Below are 16546 nucleotides of genomic sequence, written 5' to 3'. Positions count from 1 at the left end.
GTCTTATACGACTGCATCATGACCTCAGGGCTCCGGAACTCAATTCCTCTACCAATAAAAGCCAGTACGCCATATGCCTTCCTCACCGCACTATTTACCTGGGTGGCAACTTTCAGAGATCTGTGTACATGGACACCAAGATCCCTCTGCTCATCCACACTACCAAGTATCCGATCATTAGCCCAGTACCCCATCTTTTTGTTATTCTTCCCAAAGTGAGTCACCTCACACTTAGCTACATTGTATTCCATTTGCCACCTTTCTGCCCAGCTCTGCAGCTTCTCTATATCCTGCTGTATCCTGCCACATCCTTCCTCACTGTCAACAACTCCTTCGACTTTCGTATCATCCGCAAACTTGCTCACCCAACCTTCTAACCCCTCTTCCAGGTCATTTATAAAAATGATAAACAGCAATGGTCCCAAAACAGATCCTTGCGGAACACCGCTAGTGACGGCACTCCATGAAGAAACTTTGCCATCAACTACTACCCTCTGTCTTCTTCCATCCAGCCAATTCCTAATCCAAACCTCCAACTCACCCTCAATGCCATATCTCCGTATTTTCTGCAGTAGCCTACCATGGGGAACCTTATCAAACGCCTTACTAAAATCCATATATACCACATCTACCGCTTTCCCCTCATCAACCTCCTTCGTCACCTTTTCAAAGAATTCAATAAGGTTTGTGAGGCACGACCTGCCCTTCTGTTAATCTATGAGGAATAAGCTGTGTTATTCCAATGAATAGAACTCTGTTAATCCAATGAGGAAAGAGAGCGCTGTTATTTTAGTGACAAAACACTGATAGGTAGTAGAGTGGCGCATTGGTTAGAACTGCTGCCTCATAGTGCCAGGAAGCCAGGTTCAATGTCAGCCTTGGGCGACTGTTTGTGTGGAATTTGCACACTCTCCCCATGTCTGTGTGGGTTTCTTCCGGGTGCTCCGGTTTCCTCCCACAATCCAAAGATGTGCAGGGTAGGTGAATTAGCCATGCTAAATTGCCCATAGTGTTCAGGGATGTGTAGGTTAGGTGCATTAATCAGGGGTAAATGTAGGGTAGGGGAATGGGTCTTGGTGGGTTACTCTTCAGAGGGTTAGTGTGGACTTGTTGGACCGAAGGGCCTGTTTGCACACTGTAGGGATTCTATGAATGAGCTCCGTCACTTCAGTGAGGAGAGAGCTGTGTCACTCCAATGAACAGAAAATTCTGTTATTTTAGTTAAAAAATCACACACCAGTTTATAGTCCAATTATAATTTGTTAGAATGGGTCAAAAGTTTTGGTTCAGTAACATGTAAATCCTAGAATTTATTTAAGTCATATTCTCGAGATAATTTAAGGTTTTATAAAACAAGTGACATCTCAGCTCAGGCAATGTATTAAAGGTGTGAGGTTAGAGTCTGTCTGTATTGAGTCAGACTGGTTCTATTTTCAAAGTAGGAATTTATAAAATGTATGGATTGACTGTCATTGACTGTCTGCATATTGTGTGCTTTCAGAATTGTATTTGCAGACACATTCTATTTTGCTCAAAGAGCATACAACCTGCAGGCAATCCATACAACATTTTATAAATTCCTACTTTGAAAATGGAATCAGTCTGACTCAAGACTGGGAGACAGACGGACTGTAACCTTACAATTTTCATGCATCGCCTGAGCTAAGATGTCACCTTTTTTTTATAAAACCTTAAGTTAAATTGAAAACATGACTTAAAAGAAGTTCTGGGATTTACATATTAATGAACTGAAACCTGCAACCCATTCTACTTTTAATTGGATGACACTGTGATATTTTGCTATAAATTCTGTGTCTCATGATCCTGCCACACTAGTTATCTGATAAGGGAGCAGTGCTCTGAAAGCTAGTACTTCCAAATAAACCTGTTGGACTATAACCTGGTGTAGTGTGATTTTTAACTGTTCATCCCAGTCCAATACCAGCACCTCCACATGATGTTCTTCTCGTGTTAGAGCATTCTGTTGTTCAAGTGAGGAGAAAACTCTGTTATTTCACTGAAGAGGTCTGTTATTCCAGTGAGTAGACATTTTTGTCCTAGACCAAATAATCAGAAATGAGCCCAGGCAGTGGAAGGCATATCAGGTAGGGGAGCAGTTTGGGAGACAGAAGCCATTATTTGGTTGGATTCAGGATAGTTACAGAAACGGATAAGAATTGGCCAGGCATAAAAGTTCTATGCTGGGAAAAGACTAAGATAAGACACAATTCGGCTCAACATGGTTTGAGAGCAGATACTTGCAGATAAAACTGAATCAAAGTAGTGTGAGGCATTCACGGAGGAAATAGCAAGAGGACAGTATCTGTTCCTACAAAGACAAACAGTGAGGTCAAGATAAAAGAATCCTGGATGTCATGGAACATAAAGGTTAGGATTAAGGAAAAATAAAGAAGCTTACAGCAGATACCAAGTATTCAACACAGCATAGTTCCTACAGGAGTATAAAAATGAAGATGGGAACTGAAAAAGGAGATTAGGAAGGCAAAGAGAATGCATGAGAGAGCAAGAGAATAACTAGATAAAGAGTAGGGCCCATTAGGGACCACAGAGATAATCAGTATGTACCCAGAAGACATGGGTACAGTCTTCAATTGAATGCTTCACGATGGAAAATGACAATGCAGGTATAAACATCACTGTGAAGCACTGTGATATATTAGAAGAAATTAACATAGACAGAGAGGAGATACTAGTGGGTTAACAATCTTAAAAATGGATTAATCTGTGGGCCAGAAGGAAATCTGTGGGCCATTGAGGGAGGCAATGGAGGAAATATTAGAGATGCTGGCAGCAATTTTCAAATCCTGTCTGACTACAGTGAACTGCCAAAGGACTGGAGGACAGCTAACACTGTCCCATTATCAAAAATGGGAGAAAGGGATAGACCAATCAGTCTAATCTTGGTGATGAGGATGTCATTAGGTAGGAGGGACACATACTTGGAGAGCTCATCAGGGATATTCAGCATGACTATGTTAATGGAAGGTCATGTTTCACAAATATGAATAAATCTTTTAATGAGGTAAGCAGGAGTGGTAATGCATTTGATGTGATGTGCATGGACCTTAACGAGGCTTTTGATAAGGTCTCTCATGACAGACTGGTAGAGAAACTAACAGTACATGGGATACAAGACAAAGTGGCACACTGGATCTAAAATTGGTGGAGATAGGAAGTGAAGGGTGATGGTAGAGGGATGTTTCTGTGATTGGAAGTCTGTTTCCAATGGGGTTACATATAGTAAATTCCAGTGAGGTGAGACCTATGTTGATTCTGTGATTAGAGTACTGTTATTCCAATGTTAGAGAGTTCTAATATTTCAGTGAGGAGAGAGTGCTGTTATTTTAGTGAGTCCAGTGACGTAAGTGCTTTTTCGTTCCTTTGAATAGAACTCTGTAATTCTAGTGGTAATGTAGATCCTCAGTAAAGAACGCTGTTATTCCAGTAAAAATCAAAAGATCTGCCGATGCTGTAAATCAGAAACAAAAATAGAGATTGCTGGAAAAACTCAGCAGGTCTGGCAGCATCTGTGGAAAGAAATCAGAGTTAACGTTTCGGGTCGAGTGACTGAGGAAGGGTTATTCCAATGGAAAGCTGATCAGATAGGCAGTTGAAGGAAAATAATTCGAAGGTGTATTGGAAATATTATGGGTAAAACTACTTGGACTGCACGCAGCAGTAAATATTTTGAAATGCAAATGGATATTGTAAAAGTAACGTAATTGTAATTACAGTGAGCCACCTCACTGTATCACATACTACACAAAATGGAAATGTGTTGGACCTCACGTAATGTCAGATTTGAACTGTTATGTAATACACATTTACACATTTTATGAATAATATATATATATATATATATAATATATATATATATAAATATATATATGTTGAAAGAAAATGTAAGGATTATCTGGTAGGCTGCCTGTGAACTTGGTTTCCCTGAATGCAGCTGGGGTCAGTCCTTGTTCTTCTGAGCAAACACTTCCAGACCTCAGAAAGACAGTGGATCTCATAATTAATACCTGGTTTGCTCAGACCAACCGAATGAGAGCTTCAATATTAGCTTAAAATGAGTGCAGGATTTCTGATTATGCACTAGGTGCCTGATTAATGCTTGACAAAAGAGGCAGTGCCATTGGATTTCAACTCACTGCCTATTATAATGAAAGTGTTATGCAATGTGATGTGTCTTATTATCATAAAACACATTGCTTTGTTGTTAATGCTACTGAATAATTGTATTCATATCACATCAGATTGCTTGATTCAATCTCTATTTCCTTGAAAAATTATCAGCCTGGGATTTTTAATTTAAAACTTCCATAAGTTCATAAGAGTTGAGGGAAGATTTAGGCCATTCGGCCCATCGAGTCTACTCAGCCATTCAATCATGGCTGATATGCTCCTCACCCCTATTTTCCTGCCTTCTCTCCATGAGACTTCACCCATCACCAATTTAAAATCTGCCTAACTCCTCCTTAAATTTATTCACTGTCCCAGCATCCACCACACTTTGGGGTAGCAAATTCCACAGATTCACAACCCTTTGGGAGAAGTAGTTTCTCCTCAACTCTGTTTTAAAATTGCTACCCTTTATCCAAAGTCTATGACCTCTTGTCCTACAATGCCCCATCAGAGGACGCATCTCTCCACATTTATTTTATACATGCCTTTTATCATCTTGAATGCCTCAATTTGATCTCTCCTCATTCTTCTAAATTCCAGACAGTTATAGGCCTAAACTGTTCAATCTCTCTTCATACGACAAACCCTTCATCACTAGCGTCAATCTACTGAATGTCCTTTGAACTGCCTCCAATGCCACAACATCTTTCCTTAAATAAGGGGACCAAAACTGCACACTACACTCCAGGTGTGGTCTCACCAATGCCTTGTATAGCTGCAACAATACTTCCTTACCTTTATATTCTATTCCTTTAGCTATAAAAGCCAACATTCCATTTGCCTTTCTTTATTATCTGCTGTGTCTGCATGTTAGCTTTGTTACATAAATACATAATTTCTAATTATTATCTTTCATAAAAGCCCAGTTATAGAGCAATCAGTACGTGCTAAGTCTAAGGTCCATGTAAGGCATCTTGCAAGATTTGAGGGATCTGCAGCTTTGGTAGCTCCTTTAGTGGCACTGTAGTTGGAATCTTTTAGATATGTAGTACATAATGGAGAGAGCAGCATAGCGCGTGGAGGAGAGGCTTAAGAGCGTTTGTAGAATCCCTACAGTGTGGAAAGAGGCCATTCAGCCATCAAGTCCACACTGATCCTCCGAAGAACATCCAACACAGATCCATCCCCTAATCATATCCCTGTAACACTGCAGTTCCTATGGCCAACCCATCTAGTCTGCTTAGGTCTGAACGCTATAGGCAACTTAGCATGGCCAATACATCTAATCTGCACACCTTTGGACTTTGGGAGGAAACTGGAGCACCCGTATGAAACCCACACAGACATGGGGAGAATGCGCAAACTCTACACAGACAATCGCCTGAGGCTAGAATCGAACCCTGGTCCCTGGCGCTGTGAGGTAGCAGTGCTAACGACTGAGCAACCATGTCGCCCTCATTTTTGGGGGGAAAGGGTGTCTGACAAGGGTGGTGGTGGTTTAGTTCTAAAGAGTTTTGCAAATCCTTCTACTTCAATGACACCTGCTCAGTGGATATCTGTTTAATCTTCTATTATTTTAATTATAGAAAACCTCTGGCAACAGCACTGAGATCAACATTTTTCTTTCTCAAAGCACAGCAACAAGACACCAAATTGGAATGATTACCATGAATTTATATCTGCCAATAAAGCCAAGATATCTGAATAGATATATCTTGCATTAAGTTAACTCCTTTTCATGTGTACAATGCGAGGGAGGTTGCATGGTCTGTTAACAAAATCCAGTAAAAAGTAACAAAGTTGGAAATAGGGGTGAAAAGTCAAGTCTATGCAGAAGGTAAGCAAAAGAAAAATATAAATACAAATACCTCAAACTAAATCCTTAATTATTTGCGTGCAGTGATTCAATGGAGTTCACATGCACATTCCAGACTTCACAGAAATTCATAAAATAACAGAAAATTATTTTTAAGGATCTGGGGCAGGCCAGCAATCAGGACACAGAATAGAGGAATAAAATGATCATCAACTGAACTATACACATCATAACACTTTCAATAATATGTGATTCACCTCACAATTGTGCACCACAGAAATAGACAGCAATAAGCCCAACTTTTTATCTAATTTGATGAATCAAATTTGAATGGCCTGATAAGGGGCAGAACATAGAATCCATTTTACACTTCCAACATGTTTTTTACTAGTCTATATACATTTTTAAAGAGACAACTAGACTCTATCTGATCCAGATAAGAGAACTGGTAACAACAGATAATCTAGTGATCACTCTCAGTGACCTCTTCTTCCCCAATCCATAGAATCATAACAATTATAGATATTACCTCATGGAGACCATTGAGCCCATTGGTTGATGCTAGTGTGTGCTTTGCTACTTACTCTACTTGCATTTCTCTGCATTTAGGCTTCAATTTTCTTTGCTTTCACAATATTCTTTTACATGAAGAATAACCATTTGTATGTGGTACCAGGAGTAGCTAGCTGCAAGAACACTATTTACCAATATTAATCAGTGTCCTTAGAGTTTACATCTCATTGAGCAATTTGTTAGATTAATAAAATGGCCATTTTCTCTCAATATTCTTTGTAACGTATAAACAAATGTTATCCTTGATATGTATATTTTTGAAAGGTACAACAATATATATGTAAGGCAGACCAAGAATAGAAAGCCTTTCGTTACCAGAAATAAGCTATTTTATCTCCCTGACCATTTTCTTGTATGTTTCTATCCAGCAGGTTGTAGCAGATGTTTGTTGTTGCTCCTTGCATGAATTTCACATACACATTTCCTTTTGAAACATCAAAATTATAATCCAGAATTGTTCCTTTCGGAGGGCTCTTCCAATAAAACCCTTTAGCAAGCTCACCCCAGAATTCTGTTCAGGAAAAAAAAAGAAATTGAATGACATGAATAGCAAGGTTTATAAATAATAGGACAGATATTTTAAGAAGTCTGCATGATACAAGCAGGGCCATTTCCCAGTAATTTTCCACTGGCTAAAATTATTTTATTCTTGATAAAATGAAATAGTAATAATTATTGCAACTTTCTTTCTCAATTCATTTTGAGGATGGGAGCTTTATTAGCAAGGGGCACAATTTACTGCCCATTTCCTCATGATAACATGTTGGCTGGCAGCTTTCATGAAAAGAGAGGTGTTGGTACAGTGGTAATGTCACTAGACTAACAATACAGAACTCTCAGCTACTGTCCTGAGACATGGGTTCAAATCCCAGCATAGGAAATGGTGAAGTATGGATTTTAAAGTTAGCTTAAGGCAACTTTGTAACTGCTGCCTCAGAGTTCTAGGGACACAGGTTTGATTCCAGCCTTGTCTATTAGAGTTTGCACATTCTCCCTGTGTCTGTTTTGGTTTCCAGTGCGTTCTCTGGTTTCCTCCCGCAGTGTGGTTAGGTAGATTGGCCATGCTAAAGGTAGATTTATGGGGATAGAGTAAGGGAGGGCGGGGTTGCTGGGTCTGGGTGGGATGCTCTTCTATGGTAGGTGCAGACTCGATAGGCTGAATGGTCTCTTTCTATACTGTAGTGATTCTATGATTTTATGTAACCATGATTGATTTTTGTAAAAGCCCATCCAATTGACTAATACCCTTCAGGGAATGAAATCTGTCATTCCTACCTTGTCTGGCCTATGTTTGACTCCAAATCTACAATAATGCGCTCTGGGCAATTTGGGATGAGCAATAAATGGTGGCTTAGTCATTGCAAGTCCACACTCCATTAATAAATGAAAACATTGCAGTAGTTTGTGATGGTCCTCCCAGAGCTCAGATTTTGGTCCAGTTCCAATGTAGGAACACAGATGTCATTCCAAATGTGTCCTGGTGGGAAACTTGCAGAAAATGATGGTCCTATGCACCTACTACCCTTGTCCTCCCAGGCAGTAGTGGTCACGGATTTGGGAGGTGCTACTGAAACCATCTTGAGAACAGCCTATCTATAGTTCATACAAAATGCAGTCATGTTACAACCTGTCATATCTGGGATTTCCAGAAGAACACCACTTTGCTCCAAAACAGTACCACATGACCCACTGGATTCACCTCAGAGGGCACGTGGGTTGTTTGGCACCAATTTAACTTCATACATTGAGTGATCTGACTTCCAGATGGAGCTGTGGAGGCAACAGTTGTGCAAAAATCCAGAAAGTGTTGCTGTGAGTCACAAAAGGAGGGCCAGCATGAATTTATCAAGGGTAAGTCATGTTTAACCCACTTGCTTGAGTTTTATGATAAGACTTCCAAGTCATGGACTTCCAAGAAGCATTTTGTAAAGTTCCATACAATGGACTTGAATGCTAAGTTGGAGTAATAAACAGGAAAATAGCAATGATAAACATTGACTGAGTGACAGAATCAAAGAATATTGGTGAAAGGTTGCTTTCCATACTGGAGGAGGCTTTATAGTGAAACCCAGTTAATGGTATTCAGATCTCTTCCAGATATGTAGTAATTGTCTAGATTTCCCAATCAGCCAAGGAGACCTTCTCTACAGACATAGCCCAGGAGAAGAAGCTCCTCCTTATCAGGCCCAGCCTTCATCTCTGCCTTCTCCTTGCCTCAGTCCCCTCAACCCCAGCTTCCTCCACCTCATCCTAGCCTCTTTGAGCCCTCATCCCCAATCTGTCTCCCACATTCCCTCACCCCTCTTTCTCAGCTTCTTTGTCTCCCTCCCTCACCCCCTTATCCTGCCTTTCCCCCGACACCCTCATCCTCAGCATCTCTGTCCCCGTCAAACCCATCCTGTCCGCACTCTCCTCACCCCCATCCTATCTGTACTCCTCACCCCTCACCCTCTCCATGCCCATTCCTCTCCCTTCCCAGATGGTAACATCAGTGGGCCATGAGCAGGTGGACACTTCCTGTCTGGCCTGTCACAGCCAAATGACAGACAGCATGTGCGCCTCTGCCCCTGGGGAGGGGTATACCAGCAGTATTTAATTACAAAGTCATGAAGCGTACAGAGGGACCAACTCTTCCCATTGGTGGAAAGATGGAGGAGCAGATTGAGAGTTGTAGATGTAGAGATTGAGCAACTGCCAGTCAGATAAACATCTTTTGGCAGCGAGTTGTTTGGATGTGGCTGAGGGTGTGGTGAAGGCAGGCTTAATTTCAAAAAGGCATCTGTACAGGGGGAAAATAATGTGCAGGGCTCCAGAGAAACGGCAGGCGAGCGTCACTGGGCGAATTACTTCTGCAGAGTGTCAGCAAGAACAGTGCTGTCATCATTCCAGTATTTGGGTGTTGCACGATGTGGGGTGGGTTTGAGGTTGTTCTGAACAGCTGAACAAGCGTAGTCCGTACAGTTATGGAACGGTGTACCCATTCCTTAGGAGCCGCACTGTACACTGGGCGAAGAGTGACCTCGGTCACAACACATCAGCCCTGCGATGAAATGGTGCCAAATACTACAACAACAGCTTGCATTTATATAGCCCCCTCTAATGCAATAAAATGCCAAGTCGTACGATGCAGGAGTTCAATTAAACAAAATTCGAGATTAGCAGGTACTTTAAATCCAGTTGATTAAAAAAAAAACAAGTTGTGCTTTAACCTGAAAGGGAGAGAATGGGTTTCGGAAGAATTCAGGAAGAAATGCACTTTAATATATTGCAAATGAAACTATTGCAGTTCACTCCGGTATGGTCTGTATAATAGAGGCTCTCTCTGCTAGAAACTAAGGAACAAAGTGAAGTTTGAAATAAATTCGTCTGTTCACCTTTGTTTTCCGTTTATTCACTTAGGGCTGACTGGGCCAGTATCTCAGAAACAGAACATGGAAAACATCAACTGAAATGAGCGAGGCTAGCAAACACCTCAAGATTACACTGATGTGAGTTGGCTGTTTCAATAGTTATGCCCAAATTGGACGCTGCCCGCTCGTTTCAATTCATCGAATTGTTTAAAAAAAGAAACAAAAAAGGGCCGTTACCTTCTGGGTTTTCGACAGATTGCTTATACAGCCGTGTGTACGTCTCAAGATCTGGTACGTGAGCGCTTGGCTGCAGAATGTGGTCAGGGTGGTACACCAGCTTCCTCCCAGGAACTCTGAGCGAACTCATGGCTCGTCAGCTCCTGAATGGGGACTGCTCCAACTAACACTGCGCTCAGCACCACTGGGGAGAAAGTCCCAGCCACCTCCCCTCCGACTCCGCCTCATGTACCTGCCCCAGATTAACCCATTCCCCTGGGCAAACCATGGTAACGCCTCCCGTGAAACGAAAGGTCCGCACAGCACATTTCGATATCTTCAGATTTATTTTGATAAAGGTATCGGGATGCATAACGTATGAAATAACGACATGATAACTTTCTGGTGCCTTTAGCAGTGCCCCTCCTCCCATGTCCTCTCTGTGGGTTAGTGCTACCCATTAGTTACATGGTGATATGGTCTCAAGACTCGGGCCATCCAATCACAAACCCAGAAAGTCTCACCTCTTACTGTGATGAAGCAATGAAGTTATGAAATCGTCAGAACAAGAACAAACATGTGCTGGCTTATTTGAAAATTTTGGACCCTGGGAATCTCACTCTACAGGTTTATTGCGCCCTTTGCCTGTTTTGACTAGTATAGTACACACACATGTGTGATTGCAATCAATTCACAGACTGCACCGCATTACTGTTTGTTATGTTTATATTGCTTCCCTGCTGCAACAACTTGCAAAGCTGCTCGGAGGGATTAAAAAGTTCAGCGCAAGGTGCGGAACTGGAAATCACCAGCTCAGTGGAGCCAGCCCTGTGACAATGTGGCAGATTTAATTGCCATTTATTTTCTGGAACCAGTCCACAAAGCGATATAAAGTCGTAGAGATGTACAGTATGTATGTTATGTTTGTCCAATACAATTCCAGAGTGTACCGTGGTGGGATTTAAACTCAAGCCCTCACTATTCCAGTGTGTTAGTTGCTACTCTTACCCAGCTTCCACAATTTTCAGTGTAAAGCATTCAATATTTACTCCCTTCGGGTTCCATGAATTATCAATTGCCCTTTGATACATTTTCATACAACTGGTGATTCTTGCTGAGAGTATTCATTGAGGGGATCAATGTGAAACTCAACTCTCTTCTAATCCAACAATCAAACATATCCATTTCCAGCTGTAAATCTTAAAAGTTCTGTATAGTTTGAAGTTCTTACTCAATGCCACCACTTCCGCCCCCACCAACGCCACTCACCTACATACTACCAACACGTCCCCACAGATCCCAATGTCACCACCCTCGTCCCCCAGAACCCTGAGGGAACATTACCCCTGCTCATGACTCCAACCTGTCCCCCCCACCACCACGCCCACTTCAGTCACAGGCTTCGCTCCCACTCCCAGTTCCACACCTACACCAGGTCCTAACTCCCAGACTTGCCGAATTTTCACCATACCCCCAGACTTCTCCTTCACTGAGGATGTACAATCAGTCCTCAGCAAAGGCCTTACCTTTATCCCCCTCTGTCCACACATCAATGAATTTAATACGCATCGTGAGGTTAAACCGCCTCTGCCTCCGAGCTTACTTTTACAATCAGGACTCCCACCCACCTTCCGAGGACCCCTTCACCTGCCTCCAACACACTCCATCCACCTGCACACCCCGTGCTGGCCCACCCTATTACCCGCCCTCGATCTCTTCATTTCCAACTGCCGTCGAGACATTAACTGCCTCAACCTGTCTAGCCCCCCTCCCCCACTCCAACCTCGCATCCTCACAATGCGCAGCCCTCCACTCCCTCCGCTCCAATCCCAACCTCACCATCAAACCAGCAGATAAAGGGGGTGCAGTGGTAGTCTGGCGCCCTGACCTTTACACCGCTGAAGCCAGACGCCAACTCGAAGACACCTCCTCCTACCGCCCCCTCAACCATGACCCCACCCACGATCACCAAACCATCATCTCCCAGACCATACACAACCTCATCACCTCAAGAGATCTCCCACCCACAGCTTCCAACCTCATAGTCCGGGAACACCGCCTGAGTCTACCTCCTTCCCAAGATCCACAAGCCTGACCACCCCGTCCGACCCATTGCCTCAGCCTGCTCCTGCCCACTGAACTCATCTCCACTTATCTTGATACTGTCTTTTCCCTCCTAGACCAGGAACTCCCCACATACATTTGATATACCACCCACGCTCTCCACCTCCTCCAAGACTTCCATTTCCCTGGCCCCCAATGCCTCATCTTCATCATGGACATCCAATCCCTCTACACCTCCATCTGCCATGACCAGGACCTCCAAGCCCTCCACTTCTTCCTTTCCCGAGGCCTCCAGCAGTACCCTTCCACTGACACTTTCATTTGTTTGGCTGAACTGGTCCTCACACTTAACAATTTCTCCTTCAAATCCTCCCACTTCCTCCAGACAAAAGGGGTACCCGTATGGGCCCCGGCTATGCCTGTCTCTTTGTTGGCTACGTAGAACAGTCCATCTTCTGTAGTTACGCCGGCACCACCTCCCACCTCTTCCTTCGCTACATTGATGACTGCATCGCCACCACCTCGTGCTCCCACGAGGAAGTTGAGCACTTCATCAACTTTTCACCAACACATTCTACCCTGACCTTAAATTCACCTGGACCATCTGTGACACCTCCCTCCCTTTCCTTGACCTCTCTATCTCCAACTTGACACTGACATTTTTTACAAACCCACTGACTCCCACAGCTACCTGGATTACACCTCTTCCCACCCTACCTCCTGCAAAAATGCTATCCTGTATTCCCAATTTCTCTGCCTCTGCCGTATCTGCTCTCAGTTCCACCACAGAACACACCAGATGGCCTCCTTCTTCAAAGACCATAATTTCCCCTCCCACGTGGTTGAAGATGCCCTCCAACGCATCTTATCCACATCCTGCACCTACGCCCTCAAACCCCACCCCTCCAACCGCAACAAGGACAGAACCCCCGGTCCTCACCTTCCACCCCACCAACCTTCGCATAAACTGTATCATCTGCCGACATTTCTGCCACCTACAAACGGACCCCACCACCAGGGATATATTTCCCTCCCCACCCCTTTCCGCTTTCCACAAAGACCGTTCCCTCCGTGACTACCTGGTTAGGTCCATGCCCCCAACAACCCACCCTCCCCTCCTGGCACCTTCCAATCAACCCCACTGCCCCACGGCCCAACATTTCAACTCCCCCTCCCACTCTGCCGAGGACATGCAGGTTCTGGGCCTCCTCCACCACCACTCCCTCACCACCCGATGCCTGGAGGAAGAACCCCTCATCTTCCGCCTCGGAACACTTCAACCCTAGGGCATCAATGTGGACTTCACCAGTTTCCTCATTTTCCCTCCTTCCACCTTAACCCAGTTCCAACCTTCCAGCTCAGCACCATCCTCATGACCTGTCCTACCTGCCAATCTTCCTTCCCACCTATCTGCTCCACTCTCGTCTCTGACCTATCACCTTCATCCCCACCCCCATCCACCTATTGTACTCTTTGCTACCTTCTCCCCAGTCCCACCCCCTCCCTTTTTATCTCTCCATCCCAGAGGTTCCCTGCCTTCATTCCTGATGAAGAGCTTTTGCTCAGAATATCGATTTTCCTACTCATCGGATGCTGCCTGACCTGCCGTGCTTTTCCAGCACCACTCGAATCTAGACACTGATTTCAAGCATCTGCAGTACCCACTTCTGCCTAATTGTATTTAGCAGAATTCACAAAAATGTTTTGGAAGGAATGGAATACTTGAAAATATTATTTTAGTTTCAAATTGGCTTAAAAATGAGTCTTTGCAGAATCGCTTTCCTGATAAATTTGCACTCAGCTTTGATGAACTGCATAGATGTCCAGTATCAGCTGTAACTAGCATCTCACCCGAGAGACCTTATTGGCTGTAGGACTAGTCAGTTTGGGAGAGGCATCACCATTAGCATAATCTTGTTTTTGCTCATGTCAGCATTCATATTAACAGTAAACAAACAGATGCACAGTTCTTCCATCTAGTTTTAGAAAATTAAATCCCTTTAATCCACCTCGGTTTTTGCAGATAGCTCTCAGAGGTTTTACCAGCAAGGGTTACTGGGGTGGGAGTCATCTTATATTCTTACTCCCCAATCTAAATTTTCATAAAATAATTCTCTAGGCACAGGAGTAGGCCACTCAGCCCCTTGAGCCTACTCACTTATTCACTAAGGTTATGACAAATATCCCTGTGATTTTCACTCTACTTTCCCAACCCTTAACTCCCTTGTTGACCAAAAATCTATTTTGAAAAGGTAACAGGAAGGGTCAGTGAGAGCAATACCATTGATGTGGCATACATGATTACCAGAAGACATTTGATACAGTGCCACACACAGACTTATGTGGAACATTATAAGTCATGGTATAAAAGGGTCAGTAACTATTGGATTAAAAAAATGGCTGAGCGATAGGAGACAGAGTAATGGTCAAAGAATATGTTTTCGGCTGGAGGAAGGTGTGTAGTGGAATTCCCCGGGGATCAGTCTTGGGATCCATGTTCTTTCGAATATATATTAAGGATCTGGACCTTGATGTGCAGAGGATAGTTTCAGAGTTTGCAGATGATAGTGAACTTGGAAGAATTATAAATTGTGAGGAACACAGTGTACCACTCCAAAAGGACATTGACTAGTTGGTAAAGTGGGCAGATAGCAGATGAATTTCAATGCTGAGAACTATGATGTATTTTCGTCAGAAGAACACTGAAAGACAATATAAAGTAAGGGATCTGAGTGTCTAAGTGCACAGATCATTGCAGGTGGCAGGACAGGAGAAGAGAACAGTTAATAAAGTAGACAGTTTTTTTGGCTTTATTAGTAGGGGCATAGAGTACAAGCACTGGGAGGTGATGTGAAAATATATAAGACACTTGTTAGACCTTGTTCAGCATTGCACCACATTATAGGAAAGATGTAAGTGCATTAGAGTGCAAAAATGATTTACAGCAATAGTTTTAGAAATGAGAAACTTCAGTTTATGAGGATAGATTGAAGAAGTTGGGACTGTTCTCCTTAGAAAAGAAAATTGAGAGGGGATTTGATGGAGGTTTTCAAAATCATGAGCGAGCTGGATAGAGTATCACAGAAATAAACATGTAAAGGTTCTGATCAAACACCAAGGTCCTGATCAAAGCATTACTGCTAATAATGATTACATTTAATTCCAATATATCATTGGAGTAAAAGCTATATTGAACAGTCACATCAATATTGGTACATTTGAGGACAGTTTATGATTGCAGATGGAACAATGTTTTTTTTGTCTGTTGTTGTATATGATTCAGCAGCATTGGAGTTGGAAATAAGGATCAAAAATTATTGTGATATGCACTCTGTGAAGAGCAAAATGGTGTGATGGCCTGAAAGAATATTGATGCAAGTGCAATAGGATGTTTTATTGCAGTTTAAAAAGGGTAAGTGATGATCTGTTCCCACATTAAAAATTTAATATCACCCACATTGGTTTGGTTGTTGTATACAATGCCCATTGTGGAGAAGCTCAGCAAAGTCGAGTTAGAATCTTTGGTGTCTATTCAGCTTTATTGGATTTCAGCTTCAGTAGTATAGTTAAGAACAGTATTTCTCCTGGAGGTAGAGGGGTAGAAATTAGGTTTCCCATTCCTGATTGTTGTCCAGTGACCACATCTAGGAAGTAATATGAGTAGACCTTGCTGCAGAAAATTTGGACTCAGTTGTTCAAATAAAAGCAAAATGTTTTGCTGGAAATCGTAAGAAAAAACAGAAAATTCTGGTAAATTCAACAGGCCTGGTAGAATCTGTGGTGAGAAGAACAGAGTTAGCATTTCCAGTCCAATATAACTGTTCGGAACTGGAGAAGTTCAAATATTCTAAAGAATAAACATATTTGACTCGAAAATATTGAGTGTATTTAAGACAAAGATAGATAGGTTTTTGATTGGCAAGGAGATTAAGGTTGCAGGGAGAAGGCCAGAGAATGGTTGGGGGTGGGGGCGCGGGGAGGGGTTGAGAAACATATCAGCGATGATCAAAAGTTATGGTCTTACAGAAACGTTAACTCTGTTCTCCACAGATGCTGGTATATCTGCTGAGGTTTTCCAGCATTTTCCGTGTGAAGTTCCCACAGTGACACTCATTTTCATAGGTTTGTACATGAATTATTGTAATTTTCACCAAGGTACTGGGGGCATAAAAGGTGCCATGGCATTTAATCCTGGAAGGAAGGTAACTGAAGAGAGCGAGAAAAATGAGTAGGCATATTGTTTATAGCAGCTACCACTATTATTCTAAAATTGTTTTCCTATAACACCATAGGACCTCTACAATTCTTTTAGTTATTTAATCTGCATTCCAATTTTGTCAGCAGAGGTCACTAGAGACTGCTTCCTAATTTGAGATAC

The 16546-nt window shown here is 42.7% G+C and overlaps 1 protein-coding gene across 3 annotated transcripts in view; it reads right to left on the bottom strand.

Annotated features, from left to right (window-relative positions):
* The window catches only part of acss2l (acyl-CoA synthetase short chain family member 2 like), a 70808-nt gene that overhangs the window by 53074 nt on the left and 1188 nt on the right, over positions 1 to 16546 (bottom strand). The window contains exons 1-2 of one of the 3 annotated variants that reach the window (XM_043687771.1): positions 10126 to 10509; positions 6854 to 7049 (exon numbers count right to left, since the gene is read on the bottom strand). The exons of 1 other annotated variant lie outside the window; for it this stretch is intronic. In XM_043687771.1, the coding sequence (XP_043543706.1) occupies positions 6854 to 7049; positions 10126 to 10255 (326 nt within the window). In that variant the 5' untranslated portion in view covers positions 10256 to 10509. Of the gene's footprint in view, positions 1 to 6853; positions 7050 to 10125; positions 10510 to 16546 lie in introns of those variants that run through there. One more of the 3 variants, XM_043687772.1, reaches the window with a different exon arrangement.

The sequence above is a fragment of the Chiloscyllium plagiosum genome, chromosome 4 (assembly GCF_004010195.1).
Source record: "Chiloscyllium plagiosum isolate BGI_BamShark_2017 chromosome 4, ASM401019v2, whole genome shotgun sequence".
Taxonomy (NCBI): Eukaryota; Metazoa; Chordata; class Chondrichthyes; order Orectolobiformes; family Hemiscylliidae; genus Chiloscyllium; species Chiloscyllium plagiosum.
The sequence above is the reverse complement of the archived record's forward strand: the minus strand, read 5'-3'. Positions and strand labels throughout refer to the sequence as shown.